General features: G+C 35.7%; 1 protein-coding gene and 1 pseudogene across 1 annotated transcript in view; both read left to right on the top strand.

Moving 5' to 3' along the window:
• Nucleotides 1-14183, top strand: part of GFM2 (GTP dependent ribosome recycling factor mitochondrial 2) — a 58627-nt gene that overhangs the window by 28118 nt on the left and 16326 nt on the right. Inside the window, 5 exon segments of the mRNA XM_037802062.1 lie at nucleotides 1038-1178; nucleotides 1260-1359; nucleotides 2701-2890; nucleotides 6549-6625; nucleotides 10777-10915. Of these exon segments, the coding sequence (XP_037657990.1) occupies nucleotides 1038-1178; nucleotides 1260-1359; nucleotides 2701-2890; nucleotides 6549-6625; nucleotides 10777-10915 (647 nt within the window).
• Nucleotides 7364-8636, top strand: LOC119508473 (annotated as a pseudogene).

Here is a 14183-nt window from a genome sequence, read left to right as displayed (position 1 = left end):
TACTCGTCACTAACAGTTTTGTACTTAGCATATAAGTCCTCTAACGTCTGAGTGAGCATTGTGCAAATTTGCAAAGTGGACGTTAGTTCTCTTAACTAAGACATTAATAACTTTGTTTCATATCTCTAAATTGGACAGGCAGCATGGTGAGGTGACAATGAGCATGGACTTTGTAGTATCTAGGTTTAAATCCCAGCTCTTTCATTTACTGTGTGACTTTGGGCAAGTTGCTTAACCTGTCATCTATAAAATATAGAGACTGATAGGATCTACCTTTTAGGGTTGTTATAAAGATTAAGTGAATTAATATTTATAAAGCACATGTTACAGTGCCTGACATTCATAGTAACCTCTCTAAGTGTTTGCTAAATAAGGTTAAAGATTGGAGGGAGTAGGAGCAATATTGGAGAAGTTCTTTAGTAGAAGTGTAATCTACTTGGAGTCATGCACTCCTTGAAAATTAATGAAAAAATGGAGACTCGCCTCAGAGAGATGCACCTATGCACAAAATTTGGCAGTTTCCAGAGGATTCAAATATTCTGAATCCTCAATGAATGCCAATTTAAGAAATAATTCTCTAAAAATGTTGACTATGCAAACAAGTCCAAATTTATAATGTAGATTTATACTATGCACCTGGACAGAAAGTGGAAGAGAGTGAAAGTGTTAATTGGAAAGTACCTATTTGTTTATGCCGTGCAGTTTTCTTGAAAAGTGGTGTGATGGTCCCTGGTAAATTTTTTGAGGAGGGAGCTCTTGGCAATAGAGTTATTTTAATAGAGGTTATATTTGGAAGAGAATCTGTTATTTCTAGTTTTGAGGAACTAATGGTAAGATCTCCATTAAAGAATTTGGTCCACTAGAGGAAGAAAGAGGTATGTTGTAGTGACATTATTTATTGGGCCTGGGTAACTCAACCTGAAGATATGAGGGATCTTTGGAAGACATCAAGTTAAGTTTCTGCAGTGATTTTCACCTGATCTGTATTGCCGCATGGGAAGTATATTTTACAGACCTTTCTGTAATGTTTATTTTAGGGAGTGGTATAAGGGTGACTTATGTGCACTGGCATTTAAAGTTCTCCATGACAAGCAACGTGGACCATTGGTTTTTATGCGCGTTTACTCTGGCACAATAAAACCCCAGTTAGCCATCCATAATATTAATGGAAACTGCACGTAAGTAGAAGTTTAGATTATTTTTTAAACTGCATTCATTTCTTTAAAATACTTTTAATAATATAAATCACGGTTTTATAGGGAGAGAGTAAGTCGTCTGCTTTTGCCATTTGCTGATCAACATGTAGAAATCTCTTCTCTTACTGCTGGTAATATTGCTTTGACTGTTGGACTTAAACACGTAAGTAACCAAATGGTTTCTCTGGGAAATAGGTTAAATGTTTAATTGAAAACTAGGTATTTTATAATAGCAAAATACCCATAAACAATCCACATGGCCCGTGAATAATAGAATAATGAATATTGTGGCATGTTCATCAACGTGTGTCTCATAAGTATAATGTAAAGAAAGAAAAGGAAATTATGGAAAATACAAACAATGGATCATATAATGTTCAAATCCATATATAAAGTTCATACAAAGTTCAAAACCAATAGTATATCAAATATACTATTTATGGATACTTACATGTATTTTAAGTTAATGTAAAATATTGTGTTATTCCCATTTAGGTTTTTTCCCCTACCTTGGTCATTGCAGACAATGTATTCTAACTTTGTAACTAACCAGGTAGTAACTAAAGGTATTTTGCCAATAAAGGCTCAATGTGGGCAAGGATTTTTGTGTATTTTGTTCACTGCTCTGTCTTTAATGCCTAGATCAGTGCATTATACATAGTAGATACTCCCTAGATACTTATTTATAGAATGAATGGATGAAAATACTTGATGCTGTATATGTTTTTGGTGGGTTAAAACTAAGTGTATTTCACTTGTGTATGAATTAAGTCAAATAGTTTTCTTAAACTTTGATACATTGTTACTTTTAACATTTGTAACTCTTTGTGGTTAATTGCAAGTTTCAAGATCCTTTAGTAGCAAATTCCTACAGTCTGGATATTGAGCTTCTAGCATTGAAGTCTCTCCTCTGTCCAACCAAAGGCAGGAGCTCCTTGTATACATTTGAAGAAACGACACAAATACTATTGTTTCAGTAAGACTATTTTTACAGAGAAGGAAATGGGCACAGAAGTTCATGATATAAAAGTTTCAAACTGAAATTACAGTTTTAAAAATTACCTAGTGTCTACAAACAAGCTTTCAGTTCTATGTGGTCAAGGGTATTCTGGTTAATTTAATATTTTAGCTAATGAAGGCTTTTCTGTTAAACAGTAATAAATTCTTACTGGACTTTTACATAACCTGTCTTGACATGATTAAAAATTTAGAGAGAGACATTTGTTTTACCAAATGAATTTTTGATGTATATTGTTTGTGTGTATTTTATTATTTCATTTTAAAAAAATTTATCTCAGCAATATTTTGGATAGAATTGTTAAACTTTGGAAATTAAGTTAGCTTGGCTTATGCAAAATTTTACTGAACTTGGTGGATTTATCTCTGTTTTAAGTTCTAATGAAAAGAAAGTGTTATTAAAATTTTTCTTATTTTGTTGTTCTTGATGGAGGTTGAGTGATTGGTGACAGCTTGTTTTGTTCTAAGCCAATTTGTTTGCTTGCAGACTGCCACTGGAGACACCATTGTCTCATCCAAGTCCTCTGCATTAGCTGCAGCTCGTCGAGCTGAAAGGGAGGGAGACAAGAAGCGCAGGCAAAATAATGAAGCAGAGAGACTTTTATTGGCTGGAGTAGAGATTCCAGAACCGGTTTTTTTCTGTACTATAGAACCTCCTTCAGTGGCCAAGCAGGCAGGTACAAATAGTATTGGCATATCAATTAATTATGCACTGATAGTTTATATTAAAAAATTACAGTATTCTTTCAAAAGATTTCTTGATGTTACTGAGTTAAATTTTATCTGAATTTATTGATAAGCATTTCTTATGGTTTGTCCAGGTTTTTTTTTTTTTTAATGGTTTTTATTTTTACCAACTCCTTGCAGATTTTTCTTTTATTATATCTTGGCCACTTTTCTCTCATTATCTCCTTCTATACTCTTGTATTTATGGTGCTATTCTAAGTAATTGGTCTCAGGACCACCATTCTGGTATATTCAGATTGGACAATGACCTTTTCAGGTCCTCACTACCATGTATAAAAATGCTACTTTTCCTTATCTTCTAGGTCACCTCTAGAACTCAGTGTAGATATTTATATACTGTGGTTAATGTCAAAATTCTTCAGTGGCTTATTACATACAGGGCAAACCTAAATTCCTTAGTATGATATATAAAGCCTATGATTTCAGCTGTTATCATTTACAATTAGATTTGGTTACATATAACAGAAATCTCCCAAATAACAATTGCTTTAGTAAGACAGAACTTTATTTCTCTCTCATGTAAACATTAAGCCTTGAGTTTGTAGCCCAAGGGTGAGAAACTATCTTTCTGCTTGGCCTTTTCTCAATGCCAAGACTGATCTTCAGTCATCTCACAATGGCTACTAGAGCCTTGAGCATCACATTGGAGTTCATGACAGCAGAAAGGAGTAAGGGGGAGGAGAAAAGAAGATGTGCCCCTACCCTTTTAAGAGGCTTCTTATGTTTGCTTACACATCATTGGTCAAGACTTAGACATGTAGCCACCAAGTTGCAAGAAGTCTGTTAAATGCAGTCTTGCAGCTAGGTGGTAGCAGACGAGATTGTAGGCTACTAGCAGTCTCTGTCATACCAGCCCTCTTGCCTAGCCTCACCTCTTGAAACTTCTTCCTCCTTCCTTCTGAACCCTCTTCTTTCATCCAAATAAAATTAAAAACATTTACTACCCCGGTACTCTTTACACTCCCATAATAGTTTTGATTTCCTGAAACATGCTATGTTCTTTCTGCTTTTCCATTTCTTTTCAACTGTTCTTTCTGCATTATAATGGTATCCCCTAAATTTGTCTGTTTACCCTTCCTTTGGGTCTCAGCTCAAGCATTACTTCTTTATGAGACCTTCACTGAATTCCTATATTAGACTATTTATGGTCAAACCTTCTAGTTCTAGAGGTGGCATTAGAAGCCATTTTATCCCTGGAAAACAAGTGGGACTCACAGAATACAGTTAAAACAAAAGCAATCTTTTTTGCCTCTCCATGGCTTCTTGAGGACCCACTGGGAAAGAAAAAGGAAAATCCCTAGCCAAGTAGGCCTTCTAGTTTCTTACCTCTCAAGATGAGGTTCACTGAATTCATGCCAGCACAAAAGAAATCTGAGTACAGATGTAAGACAGCCAGCAAGTACTAAAGAAAGTAGGGTCTATGTCTTTTCTACTTTCTAGTTGGTGAAAGAGCACTGTTTCATTAAATGGGTGTAGCAGCAGTTTACCTTTGCCTTACCCTGAGGCCAGCTAGGTACCAGGTGATGTGAATCTGGCTGCCCAATTACATCACAGTTGACCAAGCCAGTTACATCTAGAGTGGCCAGACACTTAAGGTCAGGGGCTGCCCAAACGAAGTAACCTATGAATTCTATTAAATATATTTGAAAGTCAGTTTATATTTCAAACATAGCATGGGCACCTAAATTCAAATTGCAGAATTGCAATTACGTTACACCAGCCAGTTTTAGATGCAAAGTCTCAAGCCTTTAAGTAATTTAGGAGAAAAAGTTTGGTGACTAAAGAAGGTCTTATTAATGAACATTAATAAGCTTGGAGGGTCTAGGCCACAGAAAGGAGGGGATTTTCCAGAAATCCCTTACTTAGACAGTCTTTCAAACAGATCTACCTGTTCTTTTTTCAGTGCTTGATTATACTTGCCCCATTCTTCTGTTACAACACTTGATACCCTGTGCTCCAACACTGTGAATGTTTTTGCAGCAATAAACTCCCTAAAGGATATTCTTTGTAAATATTTTTGAACAGATTTGTTTAATTTACAAAAATTAATACTGTTTTTTTTTAATACAAAAGCCATATGGTATCACAAGCATTGTTTTATCTGTAAGTGCTTAAAAATAAAATGTTATCTAAAACAATGTTTCTTAAACATCAGTGGAAATACACATCTCTTGGAGATCTTGTTAAAGTTCAGATTCTGATTTATTCGGTCTGGTACTTAATATGCTGCATATCTCCCAGGCTCTAGATGATGCCATTGCTGCTGGTCCTTAGATACACTTTTGTGTATCCAGAGCCTAGAATGGCACCATCCAGTAAAAATATAATGTGATCCACATGTATAATTTTAAATTTTCTTATACCCACTTTTTATAAAGTAAAAAGAAAAGGTGAGATTAATTTTGATAATATTTAATCCCATACATCAAAAACATTATTTCAACATGTAATCAATATAAAAATTATTCTCATATTTTATATTCTTATTTTTCATATTATGTCTTTGAAACCTTGTGTTTATTTTACATTTACAACACATCTCAGTTTGGACTAGTAATAGGAACAGATGACTAGTGGCTACCATATTGGATAGCACTGGTCTAGAAGGCCTAGTTTATATACCTAAGAACACTTAAATGTGTTACTGATAAGGTTAGCTCATTAATCCATTGCTCACCTCTTTTCTTCATTACATTTTGTGCCTGTGGAACGTCTAACATTTTTTTTATTTAAAGAGGGAAAGTAGACTTGTCACTTAATATATTGTATTAAAGTATCACTTAACTTTAAATGGCATATTGGATGCAAATAATATATTCTTATTTCCTTGATGACTGATTTTTTATCATAGACTGAACACCATAGCATTTCTATGTAGGAGCTTCTTTATTCAGCATGTACTTTTAGCCCCTTTTGCCAGTTTCTGATTATTGCCTCTGTGTCTGAAGGCGGTTTTGCTTTTGTGTTAGCTCTTGGAGTGATGATCTTTGTAAAACATAATCAGATCATGTTACTGTCCCACTTAAAACCTTCCAGTGGCTTCCCATTGTGAATCCAGACTCTTCACCATGGCCTTCAAGATCTTTCATGATATAACCCTGCCACACATCTCTCTCAGTAGCTCATACTACTCTTCCCCTTGCCCACCAATCTCTTGCCATACTGGCCTTCTTGCTCTTTTTTGAAGAGCAGGCTATTCTTTGCTCAGCCTTTCCTTCTGCCTGGAATGCCTTTTATCCAGGATTTTGTTTACAGTTTCCTTATTTATTTTTTGTGTCTTTACCTAACTCATCCCTGAGAGGCCTTCCTGGGTCACCCAATCTCAGGTAGCCTCCTGTACTATCACATCACCTTGTTTTATTCTCTGCAAAATATTTATAACTGCAAAATTTTCTCTTTCAAAATTTGCTTGTTCATCTGTTTTCGCCACTAGAACATAAGCTCAGAAGAGCAGGGAATTTGTCAGTCTTATTAGCTATATTCACAGCATTTAGAAAGGACAAGGAATACAGAAGGCACTTGGGTATTTGTTGAATGAGTTATCTAAAAAATGAAATGTGACGCTAACTGTTATTGTCTATACCATAGATTTGGATCATGCATTGAAGTGCCTTCAACGTGAAGATCCCAGTTTGAAAGTGAGGCTAGATCCTGACTCTGGACAAGTAAGCATATTATTCCTTAACCTCAGAAGCCTTTCGGTAATAGCATTTGTGTGTGTGTGTGTGTGTGTAAGTGCATATATCTAAAACATTGATTGCGCTGTCCAATTGAAAGAAAAATGTTTTTTCTTCTCTTTTTTTGGTTTCCTCATTTCTGATTATTTATGTTTACTGTCAAGTTAAACAAACACAGTCTCCTAATTCCTCAATATAATTATACCTTACCTACATAAACTGCTTTCTAACATTTTCAACCCTCCATTTTCAACAGTTTTTTTTCTGAAAATTTGAGATAAGGTTCAACTTCAAAACAAAGCATTAAGGCTGTCATACAAAGACTTATAGAAGAAGCATACTAGAGGGAGGATGGGCAGGAACTTTTAGTGACAGGTATGCACATGAAATGAGTGAGATTGCAGTCTAACCATGTGGGAGGAGATAGAGTTTCAAAGTATATAACACCTAGAAGAATGGTGGTTCTTGGTTCTTCAAGAAAAGATTGTTACATTTTGCATCCTCTTTTTAGGAAGACAGTACAGTTTTTATAACATTTTAGGGTTTCTGCAGAGACAAGCAAACAGCTTGTGCCTCACTGGGATTGCCTGTGTGTGCTCTTGAGTTTGAGCGTGAGTGGCTGTGGCACCACCGCACTTCTGCTTCACTTGAGTCTGTAAAATTGAGTGGTGTTGGGGTGTGATTAGGAGGTGTTTCACTGTAGAGGTTTAGCTTATCAAAGTCAAAATGTCCCCCAAAATCCATGATGGTTCTGTAGTAGAGATGCAAGGAGATGGAATGACACGATTTAAGAAAAACTCATTTTACCCTACGTGGAGTTGGACCTACACAGCTATGATTTGGGCATAGAGAATTGTGATGCCACCAATGACCAGGTCACAAGGATGCAGCAGAAGCTAAAAAGAAGTATAACGTTGGTGTCACGTGTGCTACCGTCACCCCTGATGAGAAGAGGGTTGAAGAGTTCAAGTTGAAACAAATGTGAAGCTCACCAAATGGCACTATCTGAAATACTCTGGGTGGCACCATCTTCATGAAAACTGTTATCTGCAAAAATATCCACCAATTTGTGAATGGGTGGGTAAAACCCGTCATAAGTTGCCACGCTTATGGGGATCAATCTAGAGCTAAAATTTTGTTGTTTCCAGGCCTGCAAAGTAGAGATGATCTGTACACAAGTGATAGAGCCCAGAAGGTGACATACTTAGTACATAACTTTGAAGAGTGTGGTGGTGATGCCATGAGGATGTACAGTCAGGACAAGTCCATTGAAGATTTTGCATACAGTTCTTTTCAGATGGCTCTATCTAAGGGTTGACCTTTGTATCTGAGCACCAAAATCCCTTTTCTGAAGAAATACAATGGGCATTTTAAAAAATCTTTCAGTAGATATATGACAAAAAGTATAAATTCCAATTTGAAGCCCAGAAGATGTGGTATGAACATAGGTTCAACAATGACATGGTGGCCCAAGCTGTGAAATCAGAGGGAGGATTCATCTCGGCCTGTAAAAACCATGATGGTGACATAAGTTGGACTCCATGGCCCAAGTTTTTGACTCTCTTGGCATTATGACCAGTGTGCTGGTTTGTCCAGATGGCAAGAGAGTAGAAGCAGAGGCTACTCATGGGACTGTGGCATGTCACTATCCATGTACCAGAAAGGAGACATCCACCAATCCCATCGCTTCCATTTTTGCCTGCACCAGAGGGTTAGCGCACAGAGCTAACCTTGTTAACAACAAAGAGCATAGCTACTTGGCAAAGGCATTGGAAGAAGTCTGTGTTGAGACCCTTGAGGCTGGTTCCATGACCAAGGACTTGGCTGCTTGCATTAAAGGTTTACCCAATGTGAAACATTCTATTTGAATACATTTGAGTTCATGGACAAACTTGGAGAACACTTGAAAATAAAACTAGCTCAGGCCACACTTTAAGATCATACCTCGGCCTAGGATGCTAAGGTTTCTTTTTGGTAGCTAAGTCCACAGGTTTACATTTTTCTGTATAACTCTCAAGGGTAAAGTCAGAAATCAATATTGTAATTTGTCTAGAAGCCTGAAGTTCATCTTTTCTACAAGTGTACAGTCTTTTTCTTATACCTACACTTATTGCGACCTTCATGAATGTGGCAGGGGACTTTTTGTTTTCTAGCAACAGCCTAGGAATCACTTGTACTACTCTTAACTTTTTCTCATGTTCAGAAATAAATGACCAAAATCAAGGGTGCTTGTTTTGAAAGGTGTGCTAGTTTGGATATATTACATCCCTCTACAAGCCATATTCTTTAATGCAATATTGTGGGGGCAGATGTATTAGTGTTGATTAGGTTGGAATCTTTGGATTAGGCTGTTTCCATGGAAGTGTGACCCACCCAACTGTGGGTAATACCTTTGACTAGATTATTTCCAGGGAGGTGTGACCCCGCTCATTCAGTGTGGGTCTTGATTAGTTCTCTGTGGCCTATAAAAGCTCACAAACAGAAGGACCTCAGAGCAGCAGCTGTGAGTGACATTTTGGAGAGCAATTGAGGGAGACATTTTGGAGATGGCCCTTGAAAGCAGACTTATGCTAGCCCAAAGTTTGCTCTGGAGAAGCTAAGAGAGGAAAAACGCCATAAGAGATATATTTTGAAGAATGCACAGGAGCTGAGAGAGGAGCTGGAACACAACCCGGAATGAGCAGATGCCAGTCATGTTCCTTCCCAGCTAACAAAGGTTTTCTGGATGCCATTGGCCTTCATTCATTGAAGGTACCCTATTGTTGATGCCCTACCTTGGTCACTTTATGGCCTTAAGACTATAACTTTGTAACCAAACAAACCCCCTTTATAAAAGCCAATCCATTTCTGGTGTTTTGCATTCTGGCAGCATTAGCAAACCTGGAACAAAAGGGTAAACTATAGCCACAGTATTGTTCCTTTATGAGAGGTGGAGCTAATATATTGGGCATGAACATGGTCTGGAGCAAAGTGCATGTGTGCAACTAAAATGTGTTGAAGACACTGCAGTTGTTTTTGTAAAGCGTTCTTATTGAACGTTTTGAAGATGCTGATTATTTTTGAGACTACAGGAGTGTTTGGAATTCAGATAAATACTGCATGGAAATTCCTCCTCTGTGTTTGTCCCCTCTCCTTGTCTTATGTGACCTGTGATCTGAGTATTATGCTACCATAACAAACATATTTCATCCAAGTGCAGTAATACAGTCTGCTCCTTTTGGGGACTTCTGCTGCTCTGTTTTTTTTTTCTTTTATATAAAGGTCGTTTTTCATAAGTTTGTGTTCATCACTTTTCTGGTCCTTTTCTGCATCTGAACTGTTTATTTTAATTAAAATTAAGTGGTAATGTCTCTTGGGGGAAAAAGTTTATATAACATTTTGAAAACAATTCCTTTAAAAATTAGTTTTATCTTTAAAAGGGTTAATATAATTTAATTAATCTGGAAAATATGAGATGCTTTATTTTCCAAAAATGCCAGACAAATAAGGTAGTAATTTAGTTTAATTGAACCTGAAGGCTACAATAGCAGTACTTCTAAACACTTTTTTTTTAGAAATCTTTGATTAAAAAATTTTAATACCTGTTGTTAAAAAAAAAACCACACCAAACAACTATAAAGTAAAGAATTAATGTCCCCGTGTCTGTCTCTTCCTATACAAGTAGCCACTGTGAAAACTTAGTGACTAGCCTTCCAGATTTTTTCCAAATATATGTATATAAATACGTGTATATATAGAATATATACATTATATACATTAACATTATACATTATATACATTAATACATATATAATGTACAATGTATGTATGCATATAATGTATTTGTATATATATACACACACAGCCATTCTATTTGTAATATTCTATAACTTGCTTTTTTCCCCAAATAATTCATTTTTTAAACTTTTTATTGAAGTATGACAATCATACAAGTAATTCACTTCTAATTGGCTTATTATTCCAATCAGAAAAACGAAAAACAGTATTTAGATATAGGAGCACAAAACAAAAGGGAAAAGAAACTCAGTTTGTAATTAATAAAAAATAACTTAAATGTATACTGACATCATACGTTTATATAGTATTTTGTGATAATGTAACTTTTTCCTAATCTTTGTTTTACTTCCTCTTTTAACCAGACTATCCTATGTGGTATGGGGGAATTACATATTGAGATTATTCATGATCGAATAAAGAGGGAATATGGACTGGAGACCTATCTAGGGCCTCTCCAGGTGGCATATAGAGAGACCATCTTGAACTCAGTTCATGCTACAGGTAAAAAGTAAAACATTTAGGACTTGCTATATTTTGTTTGTCTTCTCTCTTTCCATGGTATGTTTTCTGGATCTGTTGGTTTAGATGCTTAAAGCAGTATTCATAGTCACTAGTGTCTTCCATCAGAGGAAACAGTTTTTTTGTTTGTTTTTTGTTTTTTAGGATGCTTTTGTTAAAAACACAGAAAAATCTATTCCATTACCACCTGTAACATCTGCTGGATGAGCCACTCATCAAGCAAGTGTATTTTTCAGTGGTCATGGGATAGAGCAAGCCACTGAAGTGGATGGCTCATCCTAATCCTTACTACTAGAATGTATAAGAATTTTAATCAATGTGTTATGTTTACTGTATAAAGTGAATGGCAGATTAGTTTCACTGTTTAATAAATATGGTAATCCTGTGCTGGTGGTTATTCTTGAGAAAGTGTAGTTTTTATATTTCTATTCCAAAATACAAGAATTCATGATGTTTATATGTATAATAGTTTCAATTTGATTTGCTTTTCTTAAGTAAAAAGTTCTATATCTGGCAAAACTGTCCTTCAAAAATGAGGGAGAATTTACACTATTCACAGATAAACAGAAACTGAGAAAGTTTGTCAACATGAGACCTGCCCTACAAGAAACAATAAAGGGAGTTCTGGCAAGTTGAAAGAAAAAGACAGGAGAGAGGCTTGGAGTAGAGTGTAGAAATGATGATTATCAGTAAGAGTAACTGAAAGAATAAAAAGACAAAAGTAAGTTCTGACATAAAAAAGCCAAAGGATAAAATTGTTGAAGTAAGTACTGCCTTTACAGTAAAAACACTAAATGTTAATGGACTGAACTCTCCAGTCAAAAGACACAGATTGGCAGAATAGAAAAAAAAAATATGATCCATTTATATGCTGTCTGCAAGAGGCTCAACCTTAGACCTAAGGATACAAATAGGTTGAAAGTAAAAGATTGGAAAAAGATATTCCATGCAAACAATAACCAAAAAAGAGCTGGAGTAGCTATACTAATATCAGATAAAATAGACATTAAATGGAAAAATGTTATAAGAGGGGCACTCCACCAAGAAGAAATAACAATGAAAAATATATATGCACCAAAATGCTTGAGGCAAACACTGGCAGAACTGAAAGGAGAAATAGACGTCTCTGCAATAACAGTTGGAGGCTTCAACACACCACTCTCATCAATATATAGAACATCTAGACAGAGGATCAATAAGAAACAAAGAACTTGAGTAGCATGATAAATGGACTAGACCTAACAGACATTTAAGAGCATTACTCCCCAAAATACCAGGATATACATTCTTCTCGACTGTCCATGGATCATTTTCTGGGATAGACCACATGTTGGGTGAAAAAACTAGTCTCAGTAAATTTAAGAAAACTGAAATAATACAAAGCACTTTGTCTGATCATAATGGAATGAAGCCGGAAGAAAGTAACATGTGGAGGACAGGAATATTGAGAAATATATTGAGGTTGAACAATGCACTTTTTTATCATATTTTTTATTATAGAATATATATACATAGAAGTCATCTTTCCAAGTGAAATTTAACAAGTAGTTAGAGAACAATTTCAAAGAATATTATGTTACAGTTCCACAGTTTCAGTTATTTCCTTATTGTGAAATATACCATACATACAAAAAGTAATATCTTTCAAAGTATGCTACATTAAGTAGTTATATAGGAAATTTCCAAAGTTGTTATGAGTTATAGTACCATAGTTTCAATTATTTCCTTATTGTGAAATATAACATATATACAAAAAGGTGATAGCTTTCAAATTACAGTTTAACAAGTAACTATAGAACAAATTTCAGAGGATACTGTGTGTTTCAGTTCTACCATTTCATTTCTTTCCTTCTAGCTATTCTAATACACCAGCAACTAAGAAAAAGAAAATTATATAAAGATTCAGCATTCATAATCCTTTGTTAAATTCCATCTTGTCTGTTGCTACTCCTTCCTCTAGTTTAATCACTTTCCAATCTTCAGGGATGTCTAGGCAGTGACCACCCTAAGTTCTTTATATTAAAAAGGGGTGTCAACTTTATGAGAAAAGGGGATACATCTAGTTGATCTTGAAGAGGCTATTGCCTCTGGGTTTGGGGACTTAACTGGCATAGGAGTTCTCTGAAGAATTTAAGTTTCTGAAGAGTAAACGTAGTGAGTGAAACTTTTATAGAGTCTCAAATAGGGATCTGGATATTCTTAAGGTTTTCGGGTCTACTGTTGACTTGGGCTTATCATAGTGTGGTCATTTGGCATATCTAGGTGAAGCTTGCATAGGAATAACCTTCAGGACAGCCTCTTCACTCTATTTGAATTCTTTTAGCCAATGAAACCTTATTTTGTTGCCTTTCTTTTCTCCCTTTTGGTTAAAAAGGCATTCTCAATCCCTAGATGCCAGGGTCAGGCTCATTCCACATCCCATGTTGCCAGGAAGACTCATTCATCTGGGGGGCCCTGTCCTGTGTCATGGGGGAGGGTAATGAATTTTTTTCCTTTAAGTTACCGTTACTGATACTCTTCAGTTCTGTGTTCTTCTCCAGACCTCTCTCTCCTTTCTTTTTATTTCAGCTGATAGAGTTCCCTTTAGTATTTCTTGCAGGGTATGTCTTTTGTTAACAAATTCTCTCAGCATTTGTTTGTGAAAATTTTAAATTCTCCCACAATTTTGAAGGAGAGCTTTGCTGGATAAAGAATTCTTGGCTGGCAATTTTTCTCTCTCAGAATCTTAAATATGTTTTATCACTGCCTTCTCGCCTCCATGGTACCCACTGAGTAGTCAGTATTTAGTCTTATGCTGTTTCCCTTGTATATGGTGAATTGCTTTTCTCTTGCTGTTTTTAGAAGTTTCTTCTTCTCATCAGCATTTGACAATCTAATCAGTATATGTCTCAAAGTAGGTTCATTTGGATTTATTCTATTTGGAGTTGGTTGGGCATCTTTGATTTGCATGTTTATGTCATTTAGAAGGTTTGGGATGTTTTCCTCAACTATGTCTTGAAACACTCTTCCTAGCGCTTTAACCAAACTCTTTTCTCCTTCTGGGACACCAATGATCCTTCTGTTTGTTTGCTTCATGTTCAAATTTTTCAATTTTTTTATCCCGTTTGTTCTTTTGTGTGCTCTCATTCAATTAATCCTTTCTTCTGCCTCTTCAAATCTGCTTTTATGTCTTAGTATGTTTTTAATTTGATCCATAGTGTCTTTCATTTCCATAAGTTCTGCTATTTTTTATTTACCCCTTCAAATTCTT

Source organism: Choloepus didactylus, chromosome 13 (genome assembly GCF_015220235.1).
Source record: "Choloepus didactylus isolate mChoDid1 chromosome 13, mChoDid1.pri, whole genome shotgun sequence".
Lineage (NCBI taxonomy): Eukaryota > Metazoa > Chordata > Mammalia > Pilosa > Megalonychidae > Choloepus > Choloepus didactylus.
The sequence above is the reverse complement of the archived record's forward strand: the minus strand, read 5'-3'. Positions and strand labels throughout refer to the sequence as shown.